We start from the raw sequence: 21,747 nt of genomic DNA on the forward strand, positions 1-21,747 counted from the left end.
TAGAATTATAGCTCCATGTGCTTTGAGGGATGCTGGAATAACTACATCAGTAGTGCTTCTAAGTTAAATTGAATGGGGCAAAGGAAGAGACAGTGGGGAAATGCTGGGCAGGCAGTTAATTTATTTTAATTTTGTTGGTTCTTTCACATCTCTTTAACTGGCTGCCTGACACAGGAACACTGGAGACTGTAAATGTCTTGGGTATTCAGAATACTTCCATCATGTTATATTACAGGAATATATATTAGATCTGCGTCTAGAGAAGCTCAGGGCTTTAACAGCCCAGGCCCTTTTCCCTGGATATTGATGTTCTATATTACTTAATTTCCCCTAACATGAAACATGTTAAATTATTGTTTGTAATAACTGACAGGGTTTGCACCTAGAAACATTTAATAATAATAACAAACCCAAACTCTCACGTACATTCCTGTTTCTTCTACAACTTAATTTCTCGAAGTTGAGCCAAAACTTGCAGGCTGAATTGATTGGCTTTTTTTCAGTGCAAAATTATCTAAGTTTTAAAATGGCTGAGAATGGACAGTGGTCAGCAATCAATAGAGGGGCAAGGAAAGCTGAGGCTGTACTGAGAATAAGGATGTTCCTCTTTGTTGCTCTGCGAGATTGTTTATTCTGTAGCTGTTTTCTTTGTGGAAAACTTGCAAGTCATTGCAACAAAGTTTGGAGCAGATTGGACAAAAGTGAATATATAATTACTGGAAAGAGGAAGTGGCTTTTACAATGTAAAGAGGTTGAACGATGATCCTTGTTCAGTCTTCCAGTTCCGGTGGTCTTGCTGGATGGGAACATTTGAATAGTTTTGAGCTCTTCTATTTTTTTTAGTTAAACAATTCAATATTTCCATCATTTGATGCTCTTCATTTCATTGGCAACGTTGAATTATAAGACTGAAATTATAATGTAGCTACCACTCTAAAAAGTAGTAATAATTCTTCATGTATGTTCATGTAGTAGCACATGTAAAGCAGCAGTAAAGACGAGAGTAGTTCTGTTCCTGTTGAATTTGGGATTTTTTTTGCAACAGATTTCTGTGGAAGCAGGGGTGTTTTTTTCATGGCATATACGATTCCTAAAGACTGGGATTTGATTATGAATGGACACGTGTTTCCAGAATGGAATTACTTGAGTTTGTTTAATCAATTGTGGATTCCTCCAGAGTGACGCTGCAGTGCCTGTGTGAGGAGTTAGCTCTTTTTAATTGGTCCCGTATGTACTGGCAGATAGTATATTAATCATGCCTTGGGGGGATAAGGGCATCTGGTTGAATCTCATGGTGCATATTTTATTTATTTTCTGGAGGGATTTGCTTTTTTTTTTTTTTTTTTCTTTTGTTTTTTTTCCTTCTGTCTTTGTTCTAAGAACTGTAGATATGTATATATGTGTGTAATAAATCACTTTTTGAAACTTAATACTCAGCCTAGGGATTAGTTAAGCTTCTGCAAAATTATCTGAACTTTGCTGACAAGAAGAAGAAACCGAGGTTTTACAGAGAAGCTGGAGTTTCTGAGTATCTCTGTGTTTGGGCCCTTAAATTGAGAGAATTTGGAAGCTTAATCTCTCTTCTTGTCAAGTGCCAAGGACTTGTCCTTTGAAAATCAGAAAAATGGAAACATCAGAAAAGTTTAGTTACTTTTGAAAAACCTTGAAAACACCATGCAGATTTAACCTTTATACCTGAAAGATGTGGATATAAGAGGGCTGTCCTGTCCATGGGTGCTGTAGGTTAACCCCAGCAAAGGGGAGCACCGTCCTCAGCCGCTTCACTTGACTCATTCTGCACTGGGAAGGGCAGAGTCATTTTGCATCCGGCTGGTTTGGCTCAGTTTAACCAGTAAGAAACAGGAATGTAAATCAGTTGGTTTGATTTTCTTTTGTAAAGGTTTCTTGGTGCAAATCCTGTCAATTATCCAACTCTAAAGCTTTGCTGAATTAATGAGACACTTTGTGGAAGGGTTTTTTTGATCACTTTCTGTAGACTCCCCTATTCCTGACGTAGGCTCTTGGGTGTGCCACTTTTATTCACAGCTTTAAGAACTGGGATGACCCACTGTGTGAAGTCCACCGGGGCTGTAGGGGTCATGCATTTGCAATTCAGCAGGACACAAATTTTGTCTATATTCTGCATCATCTGCTCAAAGCTTTGTATAGCCATAAGTCCTGGCAGAGTTCCCCCATAATGAATAATTTGCTGGTGGAGGCATGAAAGGAGTAGTATTGCAGGAGATGAAGTGCCTGTGAGTGTAGTTAGGGCCGGGAAAGTCTTCTTGGGAAGGTGCATGTGATAGGACAGCAGTGCTGGCCAGACATGGTTCCGCTGGGGATGCTCTGGAGCATGTACTGACAGTGCTCATGGGGATGTGTGGAGAGAGGGAAGGCCAAAGCCACCAGGCTTCTTTGCCCTCTGCAAGGTTTGGGAGGGATGCACCCTGATGGAGACTTTCCAAAAAGGCTGACTTGCTGAAGAAACAGGTCTGTTCACTTGGAGATGGCTTGTGTCCATGGGAAATAGGAAGACTCCTCTCAGAAACCATCAGGAATGCTAGGCTTAAATCCTGGGAGTGTTTCAGACCTGGAAAAGGCAGTGATATAAATTAGCATCAAAGGAGTCAGTGGTAAAATGGATGGCTTTAGAGGAAGGAATGTATTCTCTTTATCTTGTAGCTGTAAACACAAGAATTCATTAGACCCAAAGATCATTTGGTTAATATTTAAACAATACATAAGCTTTTTTGGCAAGAATTTTTACCCTTTGTTTCTGCACCGTATTAGGCACAGTGTTACCTCTAACAAATAATTGGGGCAAGTTCCCCATTTGTAGCAGGCACCTATGTCATCCAGTCCATATCCCTATCTCAGAGAACAAGTTTTAGTAAGGCAAGAGAGAGGTCACTGAGCTACAAAACTACTTGACAAGTTATTGATTTATTGCAAAAAATGAAGGAGAGGAGTGAGAGAGTGAGTGAAATGCTGGTTTTGAAAGGGTTGTATCAGAGAATGCAGTGGCTGTCTGGCAGGTATTGTATGAGATGGGCTTGCTCTGCCAGGCACAGTGCGAGGAGAAAGAACTTCTTAAAGTACCCTCTGACACAGAAATTATTGGAAAATCTCTAAGAGCAAACTGAAAAAGCAACAGCTGCCTTCATGCTGCAGGATTCCATTGTTTTAATATTGGGCCAACTATACCAAATAATACATCTACTGGAAACTCATGTTAGGGGAAAAATATGCTGGAAAGCAGCTAAGGGGTCAGCTCAAAATCAAAGTGAATGAACTTGACATATCTATGGTGCTGCGGTGCTGTGTGTCCTATTGTGTTCTTCCTCTTGTCAGCTTCTATTTCTTAATTTATTTCCATTCTTCCCTCCTTTTTTTTTTTTTTTTTTTTTTTTTTAAAAACCATTTGTCTTGTCTTGGGCTTGTATTTTGACTGCCATTTGTCCTGAAAAATGCTGGGGTTGATCAATACCTCTGCTTGCACAGAGAAATTCTGGCATACAGGTACTTTTGAAATTGTAATCTAATTTAAAATTCCAGGCTTGCACACATACATGGTGCTTTTGGGGAGCTACTGCTGCTCTGGTGATGAGAAGTTGAACAGCAGGTAACAGGGATGACTTTATTTTCCTTCAGTGCTATGTAATGGAGCTGTGCTTCTCAGGCTGGTTTTGTTTGCTGGACTTCTGAACATAATTTGAAGACCAACATTATCAGGGATGGGATGGAAGAAAAAGGCAGAGTTGTTACTGCAAGTGTAAATGTTATTTGCAATGATTGCATTTAATAAAATACACAGCACAGCTACCTGTTAACTGGGTTTGAGTGGCATGAGTGCTAGTTCAGTTGTGACAAAGTTATTAAAATTTGAGAGTTAACAGTGACTTCTGGGGCCAAAAGTCTGGGAAGCATTTATTTATGAGAGCAGCTCACTTGATTAATTGGTGAAAGCCATTATGCTTTTATTTCTATTGATTCTAAGAAAATGTTGTTCTGGTATAAAATGTACGCCATGAACACAATGCATTGGAAACTACCACTAATATCAAAACATGTTTAACAGTCATCAGTAAATAATAAACTGTAAAAACTCACATCCAAGCAGACATATTTAGATGTTCATCTTCCGTCTACAGGCCTAATTTCCACTGAAATAATGGACTGGGAATTTAGGTACTGTAATACAGAGACTGATCAAAAAACTTTTTATTGTAGTACTGTGACTTCTTCCTCCACTGCTGTTTTAGGGAGGTCTTATTTCATTTTCATGATTATGAAGCCTTCCTACTCTGAATGTGGATCTCTATAGTGAGACTTCAGGTTTTGAGCAATTATGGCTAAACTGGGATCTTAGTCTCTGAATATCCTGTATATTTAGATTTGCTTAGGTCTGGGAGTTTAGTTTGGCTGAGTGCAGAGAGATGTTAGAGGATCAGTCATGAAATTCTCATCTGGCTCTGAAGTTCCCTGCAGTTTGGAGGGTGTTTGTATCTGGGATTGTGTTTTATTTGGGCAGCGATCCTGCTGATTGGAATCACATAAGCTTGGCAACAGAACGGAGGCATCCAGCCAGAGCAAACTCAAAGTACACAGGGTCTGAGAACAAAACGTTTCACATGAATTAAATTGTGAGGAAACAGAAATTCTTTAAACTTGTAAGAAAACAAGTTAATGTGAGCATCATCACACAGGCAGCTGTGTGATCAGGGCCATCGATAGGGAGTGTAAGTTTTATTTATGAAATCCTGATATATGTGTGTTTTTAAGAGATATGTCTTATCACTGCAGAAATAAGAATATTCCCCAAGAAACTGGTATTAGAGTGAGATGGAATAACTCAGCGCTTGCATGCAAAGATCCAGTAGCATCTTTGCTGAAAGGCTTTTTGACATTCCACTGATTTCAGTTTCCTCTGTACGATACACTGCATCTGGGTTTACCATCCTAAAAAGGTTCCCTGTGTCCTTGTCCTGCTTTTCTGTCTGCAGTCCTGTGTATCACTTCTCTTCATCCTTTCCTCAGAGCTTTATCTTTGTCTCCCCTGCTACATTCAGTAATGGCAGGAGACGTCCAGGAGGGTCTCTGTGCCTGGCAGCAGGCAGCATTGCTTGCAGCATGCTGGGTGCTGCCTGTCCAGGCGTTTTCCTTTCCCCCGTTTCATGCCTTGTTTGCTTTGATGCCATCTTCTGCTCAGTGTCTGGTCATACAGATTTGAGCTTACCCTGGCAAATGCAGTTTACTCTCTTCTGTGCCAAAGCTCTCTCTGCTGCCCCTGCCTCTCTTCTGTGCTATCTGGTGGGGGCTTGGTAGGAGTAGGGGGACGCGAGGGGGGAGATGGTGGCAGGCGCTGGTTTAGTTTCTAATGTGCAACCATGCAAGGTGGCATTGGGCATGTGCAAAGGTGGCAAAAGTTATGTCTTCTGTGTGTGTGTGTATTGTTTTTTTTTGTGGTGCGGGTTTTATGGTGGTGGTGTTTTGTTTTTTGTTTTGTTTTTTTTTTTTTTTTGTTGTTCTGTGTCACGACATTTCCCAGATGCTTTGCCCCAAGATCCTAGGGGATGCCATGTCCTCCGCACACTGAGACACGCCAAGTTGTGCCATGACCCACCCAAGCTCCTCTATTTCCAGAATGTGTCACAGGGTGCTCACAGGCAAGTCTGTCTTACCACTGTGCCTGTTGCCATTTCTTTGTGATTGAGAGATGTAAATTCAGAAATAATTTTTTGCTTTTTCACCTGAATAGCATCTGTTACCTGAAAGAGATTGAGTGGATTTGTTTGATAGTCTGGCAAAATATAGCTCTTGATATGCTAGATGAGATATGCTTTTAATAACCAGATTGATCTGCTTGAGTATAAAGGGTCATGACATATTCTTGGATTTGTGCATGCCAGTCAGTTTTGTGTTACAGAGCATGTTGCTGATGGGATGATTTCTGACTTTGATAAGTGCTTCCATCCCCTCTGTGGAGGGTTTTATTGTAGCATTCAGTACAATGTTTATATGAACTGCTAGTAAAGGATAAATAAATACAGCACAGTAAAGTTTAATATGGGGGAGGGGAAGCATTTAAACTGTATTAGCAATATTTGTTTAACAAGAAATGGATCAGATGTGACATTTATCTGTACTGGTTAGCATTTGCTTTAAACAAAACAAAGCCTTGAAATGGATCAGTTTTCATATGTATCAGAATTCTTCTTTTCTTGCTGAAAAGCTAGAGGCTTGGGATGGCGCGGTCCTTAGATCACAGCTGTGCTCATGTCACTGATGGTGTAACCATATTGCTGGAGAACTACTGTGTTGTCATCTCCTCTGACCATGAGCAGGAGTGGAGTCTTGAATCTGCGGATTGGATACACTGGTAGTCAAATTCCACTGGTAATTGGCAATAGGGGACATTTGGACTTTCTCTTGCAGTTCATTGCACTTGGTTGTGTCTTTCCCCTCCTAGGCTGCTGTGTCTTGCTGTGGGGTGCTGTTGAACAGTTTTGCTTTCATTCCAGAACTAAATGAATTTCAAAGGTGGAGGAAGTGCTTACACTGAAGTAGTAAATTATAGAGGTTATTTTTGAATATCCCAGAGACTGATCTTTTGCTGGTGCTCTAATGTGGATTTCATCTGGGAATTCCTTTGTAGGTGCTGTAGAAGGACCCAGAGGATTGATTCTCATTCTGACAAACCCCACTTTCAGAGGCTCTGAACTTTTAGAATAACTCTTTTTCACAAGTTAACATCCTATCATTTTGGGGTTTGCACTCAGTATGTGTCTTTGGCAAAATTTGGCCAAATACAGGTCATCTGGAAATGTGATGCCAGTTTACGCAGTTGTGTGTTGGTTGTAATGCTGATGTTAAGAGGTATGGCAGCTGAGGGCTAAGGTGCTGAAGACTTTGTTATGTGCTGCAGCCCAATTAGCCTGTACACTGTGTTCATTTTGCTCATTCTCTATTGCTGGATTACAGATTAGAATGAGTTACAGTCCCCTCTTTCCTGACATACAATTTTATATTTGCAACCAATATATAATCCTTTCTTAGATTTATTGAATTTGTCTTTGTTTAATTTCTATCATGAAAATTAAAAGATCCGCTAGCCCAGGCTTGGCTGCTGAGTACTCAATATTGAGAACAGCAGTGACTGTTTAGTTAAGGCCTGAAGATGAAGAGCTGTGCAGAAGTGTTAAGCATTATTATTGCAAGTTATCAGTGCATACTTTTCTCCTCCAAGGCACTTTCAATTGTATAGATTCACAGTTATTTTCTCCAAGACATTTGGCCTGAGTTGTGAAAGTGACTGTATTTTTGCTGACAAACTAAACCAAAACTCAAATGCTGTTATTTTTAGTTTTAACAGCAACAAAAATTATGCTTGGACTAAATACGTAGCATCTAAAATTTGCAAATTGAATGTTGTGAAATAGTTAATCCAGAGCTAATGTATGACTGTCGAGCTGATAACAAAATATACGTTGAAAACAATCTAGAAGTTCTTGATTTTTTATGTTCAATTAACCTGTAGCTAAGAAGGTTAGTGATGACAGGGTTTTCATTGAAATAGGGGGGACTTTGAAAGTCACCAAAGAGGCAAGTATGTATAATACTTCTGTAGTGATGGTCATGGCTTGGTTTGGGTTTGGGCTACCAGTTATACACCCCTCAGTTTTCTTCTATAGGGGAAAGGATGCCATTAAGATTGGTAAACTAAGCAAAAGAAAACGATGGAACTTGAATCCTCGGGTAAGCAAAACTATGGTTTTGTATTAAGCTCATTTTCCAATGTTATTAGGGACTTTACTTAAATTTTACTTGGAATTATTTCACGTTCAGCAAATAGGAAAATACAGTGCTAATTGCAGCTCTCATCCTTTCTTTGTCACTGAAGGTATTTTGTTTGCTCAAGGAATTTTAAAACTTGCTTCCAACATCTTACTGATATGTTGATCCTTGCATTTCTTTCAAACGTAAAGTCTGTATTGGTAGCACCATCTAAATGGATAAAAGAAGAATGATGTGCAGTTCTGATCAATTGTTATAGTCATTCTGGTTAAAAATATCTTCTTTTGATGATTTTCAGTGTAAAAGCTACAAAATGAACCTAGTGGTTCTAGCACATGAAATGTGAATGGTATAATGTTCCCTGAACCTTTATTCACTGAACTGCCAAAGTCATGCTTTTCAAGAACTTTGTGAATTTAAAGCACTTTAAAGAAATATTCTGGGTTCAGAGCAGTGGAGAACTAATGCTTCTTCTCAAAAAATACATAGACTACTGTTATAGGTCAGCATTTGCCAACAGTTTCCGCAGGAGATGCCAGTTTGGAGTGGAAACTAAGAAATAGGTTCAGCAAAGCACTTTATCCTGTTCTTGGCTTAAAGCACATGAATAATCCCATTGACTACCCACGTGTGCTTTACTGGGACTGCTCACATAGTGAAAGTTAGGCATGTGTTTAAATAACTTGCTTATTTGGGGGCTCACTGCGTGATGTCTCCTGGCAGAGACTTGATTTTCTTATGGCAGCCATCATATGACCTGTGTGCAGAGTGCAGTGTTGTCTGCACTAGCCATGCAGTCTGAAGCAAAAGGCTATTTCTGTGTCCACCCCCAATCCGTCCTGTACTTCTCTGGCAACTAATTATCTGTCTGCTGCCAATTGTGCTCTAGTGTTTTTGGCTTCAACTTGCTGCTTGCTCAAGTATTGAATTGCCTTTGTAAGGCAGAGAGTAGTCTTTTCCTTGTTTAAGACTATATATGTGGTTGTTAAAACATGAAAAAAAAAAAGTAGATCGTCGTCATAGTTTTAATCATTTTGGTCAAATTGTGCTCTCTGTCAGTAGTTCCACTGAAGTTGAGAGGCTATCAGAGGATAAGAACCATTTTGGAGGTCCAAGCTCAGTACTCAGAGGAGCTAAATGCATTTTTTTTTTTTTTTTTAATCTGCTGTGTATCTAATGGAAGCACTGTTCTTTATTTGAGAACCTCTGTAGACAGATCATCTATGGAAACAGAGCTCTTTCAGCACACAGGGAGGGAGAAGATGAATGCCAGGATAGGATCTTCTTCAACCTGATATTTTGCAACCATTATCTCTGGTTTGATCCAAAATTGGCCCAGCAGCAAAATAGTAAAACTTCGGGTTAAAAATACATTTAAGTAAGCTTTCTACCTCTGCCTGACTCTCCTATCTGCTGCACACACAAGGCAGTAGACGACCTTGGAGGCAGCATTTCCCCATGCTTGAAAAGGGTCCAGTCACAGGTGGGGAATTGCCGTGACCTGCACACGGCAGGTCTCCAGCACCCTCACCCTTCTGCATATTTTTTTCCTCCAGAAATACCACATCTTCAGCAAGTTAACAGACTTAGAGCCTATATATAAAAGCAAGTCATGCTAATAGAACTACAGCTGTAGCAGACAGCAGTTAGTTAATGGACCAGCAAGCCCAACACTGCAGCTGGTAACCAGTGATGCTCCTTCAAATTCAGGATGTCAAACTTTGAGCTTGCTTCATGCTTGTCATGGCTGGTTATCTGTTACTTAGCCTTTGCTAACGACTTCACCAGAGAAGCCTAGGAAACTCCAAATAAAAGGCTTTTAATTGAAATGGAAAGGTAAAATGAAATCGGTTTTCTCGGGAAGTTTAGTAATCCTGGCTGGCAAAAAGCTCTCTTATCTTCAGAAACACGTGTTAAAGAATATTCTTTAATGTATAATCATCTTAAATGGAGTACTCTTTTGCTGATGCTGTGTTTGGGAGAGTGAATGGGATAATGTGTAATATGAGCCAGATGAAAAATAATATGAGTAGGTTTCTTCACTGAGATGGAAACTTGAATGCTTGCACAAACAGCACAGAGGCCCTAAAGTATTGCTGTAACAGGCTGTAACTTCATGCGTGAGGTAGGAAAACAAGTATTATCTTCACAGACTGTTAGTGTTTGTGCCTTAAATGTGCTTATGAGAGTGTTTAAGATGCTGTAGATCCAGTATCATAACAATTATTCGACCTAAATGCTGATAAGCTAAGGATTAAACTGGTTTAGAAGTATATTATCAGGCTTTAAGTTAGCTAATGATAAAGTATTTATGAATTAAGTAGGAAGTTTATTTCCAAGAAATTCTCATGCATTTTCAATGGAATGCTTGAATACACAAAAATCCATATGAAAACAGCATAGTATCTAAATAGTTGATTCATTCCCTGTGTATAAAGAAAATGTTTAATAGGCACTCTCCTCACCTAAAGCACAGGACTGAAAAACAAGGACCTGAGCTGATTTTCCATCTCTGATAGAGACTTCTTGTACAGGCCTGGAAAATCACTTAGCATCTCTTTGTGCCAGCCAGATCCTGTAATGTTTGCCTTGCAGAGGTGAAGGGGAGGTTGAGGAAAGGGGTGACTGCAAAAGAAGTTAAGAATCTCCCATCAAAAGTCAAAACAAGTGGTTTGGTTTTGATGAAAATAATATGAAGTTGTTGCACATACATCTAATAACTGCTGATTTATAAGGTCGAGTTATGAAGCTTTAATAAACATGTATTTCTTTAGACAGTGCTGCAGTATGTTAGTTGCTGAGAATACTACATTGATTTGTCTGCGTGTTTTCCCCCTTAGATACATAGTAGCAAGCGAAAAATGTTCTGTTTTGCAAATGAAGGCCAGTTCAAAAAAACATCTAAACACTGAAAAATTTCTCTGACTCCCTGAATCCAAAAAATTGATTTGGAAATCTTTCAAGGATTGGCTTTCTTCACTCTAAGCAACTGCTGAGAAACTTTCATTCAATGACATTACTATGCACTTGGATAGTTTTTCACCCAAGCCTGGGGAGTTACTTCTTGTCTGTTATAGCAATTGACAAGTTTTGAATGACATCTATTTGTTAATACCAGGAGTGGCATTTACATTGGAGACTAGGAGCATATTGCTAACAAAGGAAGAGAATTTAAAATTCACATGCTATAAAGGCAAACTGATGAGGCATTTGGCTCTGCAGGAACAGTAACATCTATACAGGTCAATGGGATGAGATTTAAGTACAGAAGAAAGAAAACAAGAATGGATGAATCCACAGTTCTTTGAATGATCTTTGATCCCCTGTTCTTCCCTTCATATGGTTATTAGTAGAGTAATTGGGTCTATAAACAGTTTTATAAAATGCCTGGGGATGATGAGAGGTTGAATTTAGACCCTTTTTGGGACATACATGGATTCTAATGAATCCTTTCATTTTATGTGTGCACATATTTTTAAATTAAAAGCAATCTCCACATTGTTAATAGCAATAATGAATGTTTACTGTCTTAAGTTGTAAAACTTGTTAACTCTCCCTGTGGAAACTTCCAAGACACTGAAGAGCAGGTGATACAGACACATCTAACTAATTTTTCTGCAATAGAAGTGGAGATAATTGTTTTTCTTTCTTTGTTTAGCACTTTCAGACGATGTTAAAGACTAAATTGAATGTCCTAACTCTTCGGAAAGAGCCGCTCCCAACGGTGATTTTCCACGAACCAGAAGCCATTGAGCTGTGCACCACAACTCCCCTCATGAAGACCCGGACTCACACTGGATGCAAGGTACTTGGGAGTATAAACTTAAGGAACGAGACTGCTGTGGAGGTGTCCAGTGTATGTGTGAGGACTCTAAGGAGTCCAAAGTAACAACATGGTCATTGTTGTTATTCTGGAAACCCCGTTAACTGCTACTATTACTGTAAAGTTTCTAAATGAAAAAAAGTCATTGGGTGTTTCTGACCAGAAATTTTGGGCTTCAGGAAAAAAAGATTTGGGTTGTGTTGTACAATGCAAATTGTGGAGGATTTCTAACAGCCTGCAATGAACATAGCTCATTGTAAACACTGCCATTGTTTCTGTAAGTACTAGTGCTGAGATGGGAGATGAAGGGCCAAATGCTGTGTATTTACACCTAGCAATCTGTCCTAACAGAGGTATATACTTACTGAAATAGGATTGAAGCTTAAAACTCCAGGTTAGTTTTGTTCAGCTGTAGTTGGTTGGTTTTGGTTTGTTGTTTTTGGTGGGGTTTTTGCCTTTTTTTTTTTTTTTTTTTATCTTGAGAGAAAAAAAGGGAAAAAAGAGACTGGGAGGAGACTTAGATCTTGATTTTGTTAGGCAACAAGATGAATTTGAAATTGCCCAGTTACATCAAAGCACAGCTTCTGAAAAAGCTCTTATTCTTTAAAGTTTAATGGCTTAAGAGCTTCAAGTGTGTTCTTCTGTGCTAAGAAACCATATGAAAATAGCAAACAAATCTGCTCTGTTTGCATCTTCTGTTGGAGCCATTTTCCTTGGTCACAGAGCTCGTCTAGCCTTGCAGAGCCATGGGTAGCCTTGCAGACTGAGCTGGGTACCTTGGTACTTGAGCTGAGTTTGGCTTGTGCTGCCATTCAGGGCTTGGCAGCCAAGTTCCCTTCACCCAGCCTGGTTGTCAGTTGTAGGGAGTATGCACCTGCCCTCGAGGGTCTTGGTGAAAATGGCAAGAACTGGGGTTCAGCCTCCTGTCAAGTGTCAGCTCTAGAAGAGCTGTTGCCTGATGCTACATGTACTGTGTAAGGTCCAAAGTGTAATTAAGTGTCCTAACCTCCTCCCCTGCCAGTTTGTATACATACATGTGTGTGCACACACTCTTCCTTGTCAGAGGATCTGATGTGAATGAGATGGGGTTGGAAGAAATTGCTTCCTGGTGTGTTCCCCTGCTTCTCTTGCAATACTGTGTGGATGGCATGGGCTGTGGGCATGCTGTGAAGGGCTTTGCTTGGGCACCTCCAGGTCTGGCACTTCCTCAGCAAAGTTTCTTCTTGAAGTGTCATTTTTGTTTGACTTTTTGCCTGTCAAAATAGCCAAGAAACAAGACTGCTGCCGGGTGTTGAATCAGTGCTGCCCTGTGCTGACGTAGAGGAATACAGGGCAAGTGACCCTAATATGCTTCGTACAGTAGCTTGTAACATCTGTTCTTCCACAGTGATGTCTTTTGTCCTTTATGTTGACATCTAATAAATTTTTAGAGAATATTAACTATCATAAAAATGGTTCACAAAGTATCTGGCTTTCACCCCTAGTGAGAGTTCAGACATAATAATGCTTTCTGAAATCAGTTTATCTATGTGAATGTGTGTAGAATTTAAATGAACCGTTTTACTTAACCTATGGTCCTTCAACTGGAAAATATGGATTGTAGAGAGATGTTGAACCCCTCAGTTAAGAGAATCTCATTCTATACTTAGAGATCGCAACTATTTATTAATTTATTTTTCCTGCAATCTAACATGGTAGTGGTGACTAGGGAACATCTGCTGCCACAACACTCCCCTTTTCCTGCTTGAACTGTTTCTCCTTCTCCCCTTCCCCCTGAAACTAGTTTACCTCCTGCCAGTGCTCGAGTCTTACAGTGGTGGTCTTGGGGTGGTGGCCAGCCCCTTTTCAGATGATTCAGCAGTTGTGATTTCCAGTACCCCACTTGGGAAGATGATTCTACATATATATTGTTCCTATGGCTAAGAAATCCTCTCTAGTCATCAACTGAGGGTCTCTGATTTTACCCAGGCTCTCTAGTCACAATTTCTTTCTTTTTCCCCTCTCTTTTTTCTCTTTTTTTTTTTTTTTTTTTTCCTGACAAAATTTATTCTTCTCTTATGGGGCTTGTATCCTCAAGCTGTTTAAAGATAATTAGCCTTCCTCTACTCTTTCCCCTCTGATTATTAGTTTCTTGCTGAGTGATATGATAATAGTGTTCCCATAACAAAGCCAGTATTTTATAATACAAGTTTTCACTCTGTGGGGTCTGATCTATCACTGTTATTCCAGGTGTAAGGGGGGAGATGCTGTGATGTTTGCTGGTACCACTGAACCTCTCTGGTTCTCAGATGTGGGCTTTTCAGGCAGGAGCACAGCATCCAGTCTTTACTTTCCTTCATGAGTCACACTCTTTTGATCCTTAATCGTTTTATTCCACTTGACTGAAATCCATCCAATTTTTCTATGTAATCCCATTAATGAGATAGCATCATTTTTCTGACAGAGGCTGAAGACATCTGATTTTATTGCACGGTTTTAACATAAGTCTCAGCTCGCACCATCTTGTTATGGGAATTTGACACATGCAATTGCTTTGCTGTTCAGAGGTCTGGGCCTTGGTTTTCTTATGTGATTGCTCTTTTCCTTGTCCTTTCATCGCAAGACAGGCTTCTATTTTCATTTGGTGTTAGCTGCTGAATCCTGAAGAAATTAAAATTTTCTGCTGAGATGCAATCTCATTCTGTAATTGAATGGGATGGTTTTAAGAATATCAGAGAAATGACTTGCTTGAAGTAATCTAGGGGGAACCCCTACAAAATTTGGAAAGTTAAATAGTTGAACAGATTCAGAGAGCTGCTCTTTCCTGCACGATTTCAGATCTGATGCAACTTTGTTGCCATTGTGTTTCCTAAAATACATTTTTTTACTTACAGAAAAAGGCTTAAGACTCCTTCTTTCTCTTACTGCACATCTATACCTGCCTGCTTGGGCTGGCTGTGCTGTTGCCATTCCCACCCTTCTAGATTTGTGGGCATGATTTCACCAAACAGGAGAAACATAGTGTTTGCATCAATTTGCAGCATAGAGATTTAGGCGCACATGTTTTGGAATTTGTGGTACTGGTTGATCAGTGAGATAGGGGTTGACTTGGAGGCTGTAGTTCCTGAAGGGCACCTTTTTGCTCCACTTCCCCTCCTTTCCCACTAGTCCTTGTTGCAAATGGGGAGTGACAGCCCTGTATCCTGGGGTTGGACTGTTGCAGCCCCACTCAACAGACAGCCTAAAACAGGCTGTTGCAGATTACAATAAAGCACTTGGACCCTGAGTTTTTCCTGGGGGGTTGTTTGTTTTCGTTTGAGACATGGTATATGTAAGGTGAGAGGCAGACCTCTGAGCCCAGAGGAACCACAGCTTCTTAAACTCCTCCAGCTGAGACTGTTGGGCAGGACAGGGGGATGCAGTGCCCAGAGGGTTGTTATCTCTCTGGCAGCTGTGGTTGAGTGCTCATGTGCATCCTGCCTCTTCTGTGCGATGGATGTGGCATTTGTGAATGCTGGAGCACAGAGTGTTAAGGTCTGTAGCTGCTCTGAAGAATGAAAAAACCCAGCTGGTTTACTGTATACCTGTAAATGGCAAGTCTCAGCTTAAGCTAAACCACTCATTGCTGGGGAATGACAAAAAAGAGTAAGAATAAGCCTTTTGTTCTTCCTAGCTGGACTACATTTTCAATTGTAGGTTCCTAATTTGCTTTTATTTCAATAGAGCATGTTTCTGTACACAGGCATGAGTGTGATTTAGGTACGTGTATATAAAAATCCTTGTTCAGATACTAATGATTTTGATTAGACTGTGGCTGTCCTGTTTGTAGGTCTTTCATGTCAAATGTTGTGCACTCTTGTGTTTCATCTGAAAACCTCCTCTTCCCTTACCACTAAGTCCCACCAGATAGAAACTGAAGATCTGGAGTATCTCCAGAGAATAAGTTTCTCTCTATTCAGGAATGCATTCTTTCTCTGTGCCTTTTAACAGATTTTAAGTTTAGTGTGTTTTATTTTTCCTTAATGTCCTAATTGGCTTACACTGATTCTAATATTTCTTGATTTCTGACCCTTTGAGCTATAGTGGTGGCACAAAGGGAACTGCCTAAATGACATTCTCTCTTCTGCTGTATTTTTTCCAGGCACTGCTGCAGTAATGTAAAAGGACAGAGGTTAAAAATGCTGCCTGCGATTTTTGAAGTGGTGTCGTACGTTTAACTTTATTTTAATCTCTCTATTGGAAGGCTCTTAAAAATGGTCAGTGCTGAATAATCGGTAGCTCTCTGTTTCCACCAGGGTTAGGTGATCTGATTTCTTCAGTTTCTACCAGTGGACAAGCTTTCCTCAGCAGCCTGGAAGGCTGACATGAGAGGAGTGTAAACAGTACAAATAATTGCATTCTTAAGAGTATGCTTTTATTAAATGGGAAAAAATATATTAATGATATGGTGTTTGCAGGCATGATACTCCTTGCTTACCTGTTTTACAGGTGAGATTATCAATTCAGGCTTTGTGGAAGGTGTGGTGTTGAGATTTCTTTGATGGTGTATCTTAGTTGAAGATTGACAAAAGTCTTGTTTAGTGATTTGTATAAATAGCATTAGAGTGGTACTGGTGTTTTAAAATCTAGTCTTGCACAGATTGAGATTTTAAAAATAGCCAAGAAGTAGTGTAAATAAATGGAGCTTGGTCTTTCAGAATAGCTTAATGACTTCACTCATAAGGCAAAACGAAAGTGGTTCCTGTACTAAGATTGCTGCAGGGTGGTGATTATGGTGGGATTTATTCGAGGCCTGTATAGCAGGAAGGGGCCATGGCCACAATTGGGCTTTCCTGGTCAGCAGGGAAGGTACTTTGTGTTGATCATTCCCAGTGTCAGCAGTGAGGCACCCAGCTTGACTGTGGCAACTTCAGGACACACCTGATGTTGTTCCATGTGTGTCAACCTATTAACTGGATTTGAGGTGTCTCCTGGGAGAGCTGGGTGGTGCCTGAGAAGCCTTAACCTGTGCGGTGCCAAGGGCCTGCCTCTGCATTCCTGCAGCCTGTGCTCCATGTGCAGGTCTGCTCAAATCCCTGGGGGCAGCCTGGTGCCCTTGTTGATGCTCTTCTCTTGGCCTTGCTGGCTGCTGCTAAATTTTCATATTCCCTTTTGTGTTTCTGTCTTTTTCCCATTTTTCTTATTTTTTCAAAAATAACTTTAACCATTAGAGACAATGTGTGCCATCAGCTGTGGGTTCTACTAATAAATCTCTGTGCACATGAAACTGTCTCAACATGCTTTGAGCAACAGGATTTACACCAGAGTAGCAGAGACTGGAAGTTAGTCTTCAAGGGAAAAGCTCATAATAAGTTTATAGGATGAATAGCGAACAATATTGATCATCATCTGCTTATGATCCATAGAAATAAAATGTTTCTCATTGGGATATTTATTAAATAAATAAAACTGTCTTAAAATTACCCTCATAGGCCTGATTCTAATTCCTTGTAAGAGAGTCATTTAGCAATAATTTCTGCTCAGATATTACTGCCTATTTCTGGGTTTTCTGCCTTGTTAATTTTGATTGCAAAGGCCTTGCAGCAGGACTGTCTCTTACTACTTGCTTCATGCTTGCAAAATACCCCATTTCTACTCTACCCTAGATGCTTCTACAGCAAATTTATTAATGCTATGTTGCTGCATTTATTGATCATTGCACTTTTAAAACTTAGATTGTTGTTCTTTGGTTGCTTTTTTTCTTCTTCTCATTTTTTTCTTCTCATTTTTTTCTTCTCATTTTTTTCTTCTCATTTTTTTCTTCTCATTTTTTTCTTCTCTTTTTTTCTTCTCTCTTTTTTCTTCTCTTTTTTCTTCTTTTTTTTTTCTTATTTTTTTTTCTTCTTTTTATCTTCTTTTTCTTTTTTCTTCTTTCTTCTTTTTATTTTTTCTTTTTTCCCTTTTTCTTCCCTTTTTCTTCCTTTTTTTCTTCCTTTTTTTCTTCCTTTTTTCTTCCTTTTTTCTTCCTTTTTTCTTCCTTTTTTCTTCCTTTTTTCTTCCTTTTTTCTTCCTTTTTTCTTCCTTTTTTCTTCCTTTTTTCTTCCTTTTTTCTTCCTTTTTTCTTCCTTTTTTCTTCCTTTTTTCTTCCTTTTTTCTTCCTTTTTTCTTCCTTTTTTCTTCCTTTTTTCTTCCTTTTTTCTTCCTTTTTTCTTCCTTTTTTCTTCCTTTTTTCTTCCTTTTTTTCTTCCTTTTTTCTTCCTTTTTTCTTCCCTTTTTCTTCCCTTTTTCTTCCCTTTTTCTTCCTTTTTTCTTCCTTTTTTCTTCCCTTTTTCTTCCCTTTTTCTTCCTTTTTTCTTCCTTTTTTCTTCCTTTTTTCTTCCTTTTTTCTTCCTTTTTTCTTCCTTTTTTCTTCCTTTTTTTAACTCTAGATAATGTTTTTCCAGGCTGTTTTGCCCAGCATTTCTGTCCTATGCAACCTCTGCCACTTGTGTCCTGTCCTAATCAGCTCAGCCATGGCAGTGGCCAAATACATTAATGCTTTAGTTTTCAGGAGACAGTGTGCTCCCCACCTTCTCGGCCTCATGGCCCCTCAACATTCTAAAAATGCCCAAATTGATGAACCATTCTTCAAGCTTCATTCAGCCCAGCAGCCCACACAGTGTGGTTTGGGTGGTGGCAACCCCAGCCTCATGCCTCTTCCCCATCATTGTTCCCCAAACCCAAAATTTTTGCTCTGACTAGCTGAAGAGTAGGCAAATGGTTCCCCTCTGCTGCATTGTTACCGTGCATGGGTTGTTCTTGTATGTCTTGATACTGAATCTGTCAAAATTAATGCAAAGAGAACACTGTCTCTCACTTCTAGTAGCCAAATACCAAAGTGTTCTTTCCTGTTTGTATAGTCTTGTTGGCTCAAAAAGGCTGAAAATGTGCATTAAGACTTTCCAAGATGGGGAAATCCAGATGACATAAATGGGTAGTTAACAATCTAGTGTTTTATTTAAATTTCCATAGATAATTTAAAAACCCTACTCCTCTTGAACATTTATTGCTGTTTTGGCTACTGAAACCATAGCTGGTTGGAAGCTCCACATATTCTTAAGACCACCTCACTTTATCATTACAAAGATTAATAAAAATGTTCTCTTTGCAACCATAGCATGGTCAGGAATGACTGTTCTGAGTGCAGGCTTATCCTGCACTGTAATATTACAGGATATTGTAAAGAATAGATGTAAATACAAGTCCATCTAGCTGCCTACTCTTCAATATAATTTCGTAAGCCTGTAATATCAAGATGGCCATTAACTTCAATAAAGAAACAAATTAAACAAGTGAGACAAGCTAAACTGTACCATGACTCCCCAACCTACTGTTTTCCACCATAGTTAATGTGAGTGTGAAGCACAGAGCTTATTTTCTTCTTGCTTCATTAAAGGCCTTCTGTTGTCATCCTTAAGCATTACGTATTTTCTGCTGCAAGTTGAGAGCTTGTGTGCACTCCCAGGAGGACTAGAGGATTGTGTCCCCTACTCCTTGGTCTGTGTAGGAAGGCTCCCAATTATTGTGGACCATGCAGACGATGCCCAGACCGGTCTCCTGGAAAGAGAGGTACCCCTCTAAGTCCTGACATTTAGTGTGCTGAGGGTTTCCTCAGCTGTTCCTGGGAGTGAGGTCCAGGGTCCCTGGCTTTGTGTGTGGAGTGACCTGTTCCCAGCACTGCTTTGTCTTGCATGAAAAAATAGGAGCAGAAATGTTGTAACAGGTAAGCCAGACTTTGCTCAGATATATGTGTGTTCAAGCCCATTTTACTTGGCAATAGGCTGCAGAAAATATCCCCTACACAACAAAAAACCCTTGAAAAATGCAAGGAAATAAAACCTCAGAGTATCCATTAGCACATTATGCTTTACTCCTCATCTTGGTGCATGCCTTGTATTTCTTGCACTACCATTGTGTACCTTACATTTCTTCTTATTGCTGTAGTTTTATCCTTGTAGTGGATGCAGTGAGTCCCAGTGAAGAAAATGGGTGATGATATGGAGCCTGGGAAAGTGAGTTTTTAACATAAACAGAAATTCCGTTGGCTGGAATCAAGCACTTCCTTTGGCTTCAGAGCTTTGATGTTATAAGTTGCCTTTGATTCAATAAAAGCTTGAATTGGAAGTCATCAGCCCTTAATTTTGATAGCAAATGGTATTTATCAGCAGAAGTAATCTAAATCAAACCTCTTAATGTAAAACAAGACACTAAACAGTTTATATTTCAATTAGTTATGAAAGAGATAGTGACTGACATTCAAAAAGCACTGTGTAAAATGCAAATGTATAGGAATTAAAAATGATCCCTGTGACTTGGTTGAGCATAAGCACCAGCCATTCCTGAATTTTACCTTTGCTTCTAAAAGCAATTGGGAAACTTGTGAGGTACCAAGGAGGTCAGGCCCTGTGTGCTGATGAATACGCAGTAGGTCTTTACTATGTATTGTTTGTACTTCTGTAGTATTTCTCACCCAGAAAGATGTCAAAACACCTTCTAGAACAGCTCTGTTGTCCCACACTGTTCAGCTGCCATTCTCGACTAGCAGCCCTGTTTGCGGAGGTCAGATCAGCTCAGCAAAGCTCAGGGGAAGGCTGCTTGGGTACACTGTACTGCGGATAAAATATGCTAGGGGAAATCTAAAAAAGATGCTGAGAATTAAAATGCTTACTTCTGTTAATTTGTAACATATTGAAAAAAGGTACTGAAAAGCAATATATATTATTGAAATTCCTTTGAATAAAACTCTATGGAATACTTTTGTATCTTGAAACCCAAATGTGAGGGTTTTTTGTCAGTTCAAGAAATCCCACTTTTCAGGGTATTCGGAGCTGTTGTCTAATTATAGCTGTCTTTGTAGGAGATAGCATACCAAAATAGTTTTCTCTGAAAGAATATTTAAATATTTGAAAGCAACTTAATCTCTCTACAGCAGGCCAATTTAAATGTTGAAATTCTAAATTTCCAGAATTCCTTAGGAGGTAATCTTCAATTACACAAGTATATAATGCCATATAGTGTATGCCAATAAGTTCTATCTTTTGCAGTGTGGTACAAAGCCAAGATACCAGTATGAAGCACAGTGGCAACTTCAAGGTCCTAGATAGTTACAGATTTGTTAGGATATTTATTTTTTACACTGTAGAAAACATTGTGCTCATCCCAATTGCTCAGGCAAAGCCTTCTGGTCATAGGAGCTAATTGCTTCCATCATAATTAAGGTTCAAATATCTAAGACCTAATAGCTTTTGACATATAAAAATTAAAATGAGATTGAAATTTATTATGGTGGTTATGCTGAGCAGATGCTACAGTCACTGTCGATTGTTTTGTTCTAGCATGTCCTTGAGAAACATTTCCATCTTTCTGTGTCTGTGTCAGCGTAAGGCTGGAGCTCTGACTTATGCCGTTGGAGAGCACAGGGACTCTGGTGCTTCTCCGGGGCCCTGAGGGCATATGGGCCCTGCTGTGAGCTGGCTCTCAGGAGGAGGCACCCTTCCTTCATAACACACAAAGTTATTCTTTAGCAAAATCAAAGAACTTATAGTTCTGCGGCTGTTGTTCCCCCATATTATTTCAGTGGGCACCTCCCCACTCAGCAGCATGAAACGTGCTGGGGGAGGTGTTGGCAGATCTCTTCAGGCGTGCTTTTTCGACACAAAGACATGTGTGCTTATTCTGTGAAGGTATTCTGTGTGGCTCTTCCCCTGAAGCCATGGATATTGTTTCTTTGATTTCCATTAGAATACTGCCAAATTTTCATTTGGCACTGGGTACCCACTGTTCACACTAGTTTGAGCCAACATGAGTCTTCTCAGGAATCCTTAATCTCTGCTTACAGCTGTACTGTGCCCAAAACCATCAGTTCTTATTTTGGGGCTGATCCTGTGTGCTGAAAGCTTCCCACTGAAGCAAATGACATAGGCAAAAAAGGAGGCTGAAATTGGATTACAGATCCATTCTTCTGTAGATGAGATACCCTTGGCCATGTTCATAGATGCACAGGCTGTTGGGATGTAGATTAATGCTGCAATCAAAAAAATATTATGTCATCAGAGAAAACAATGTCCTGTGTGGGCCACCTCTGTTTCTGTTGGAGTAATCCTGTTCTCACACTATTGCAATATAGTTTGCAA

General features: G+C 39.6%; 1 protein-coding gene across 3 annotated transcripts in view; it reads left to right on the forward strand.

Annotated features, from left to right (window-relative positions):
- Positions 1-21,747, forward strand: part of PID1 (phosphotyrosine interaction domain containing 1) — an 89,878-nt gene that overhangs the window by 23,837 nt on the left and 44,294 nt on the right. For all 3 annotated transcript variants that reach the window (XM_042800554.1, XM_042800542.1, XM_009976930.3), the window contains exon 2: positions 11,453-11,599. In XM_042800554.1, the coding sequence (XP_042656488.1) occupies positions 11,465-11,599 (135 nt within the window). In that variant the 5' untranslated portion in view covers positions 11,453-11,464. The remainder of the gene's footprint in view (positions 1-11,452; positions 11,600-21,747) is intronic.

Source organism: Tyto alba, unplaced genomic scaffold (genome assembly GCF_018691265.1).
Source record: "Tyto alba isolate M040663 unplaced genomic scaffold, T.alba_DEE_v4.0 Super-Scaffold_10, whole genome shotgun sequence".
NCBI classification, from domain to species: Eukaryota; Metazoa; Chordata; class Aves; order Strigiformes; family Tytonidae; genus Tyto; species Tyto alba.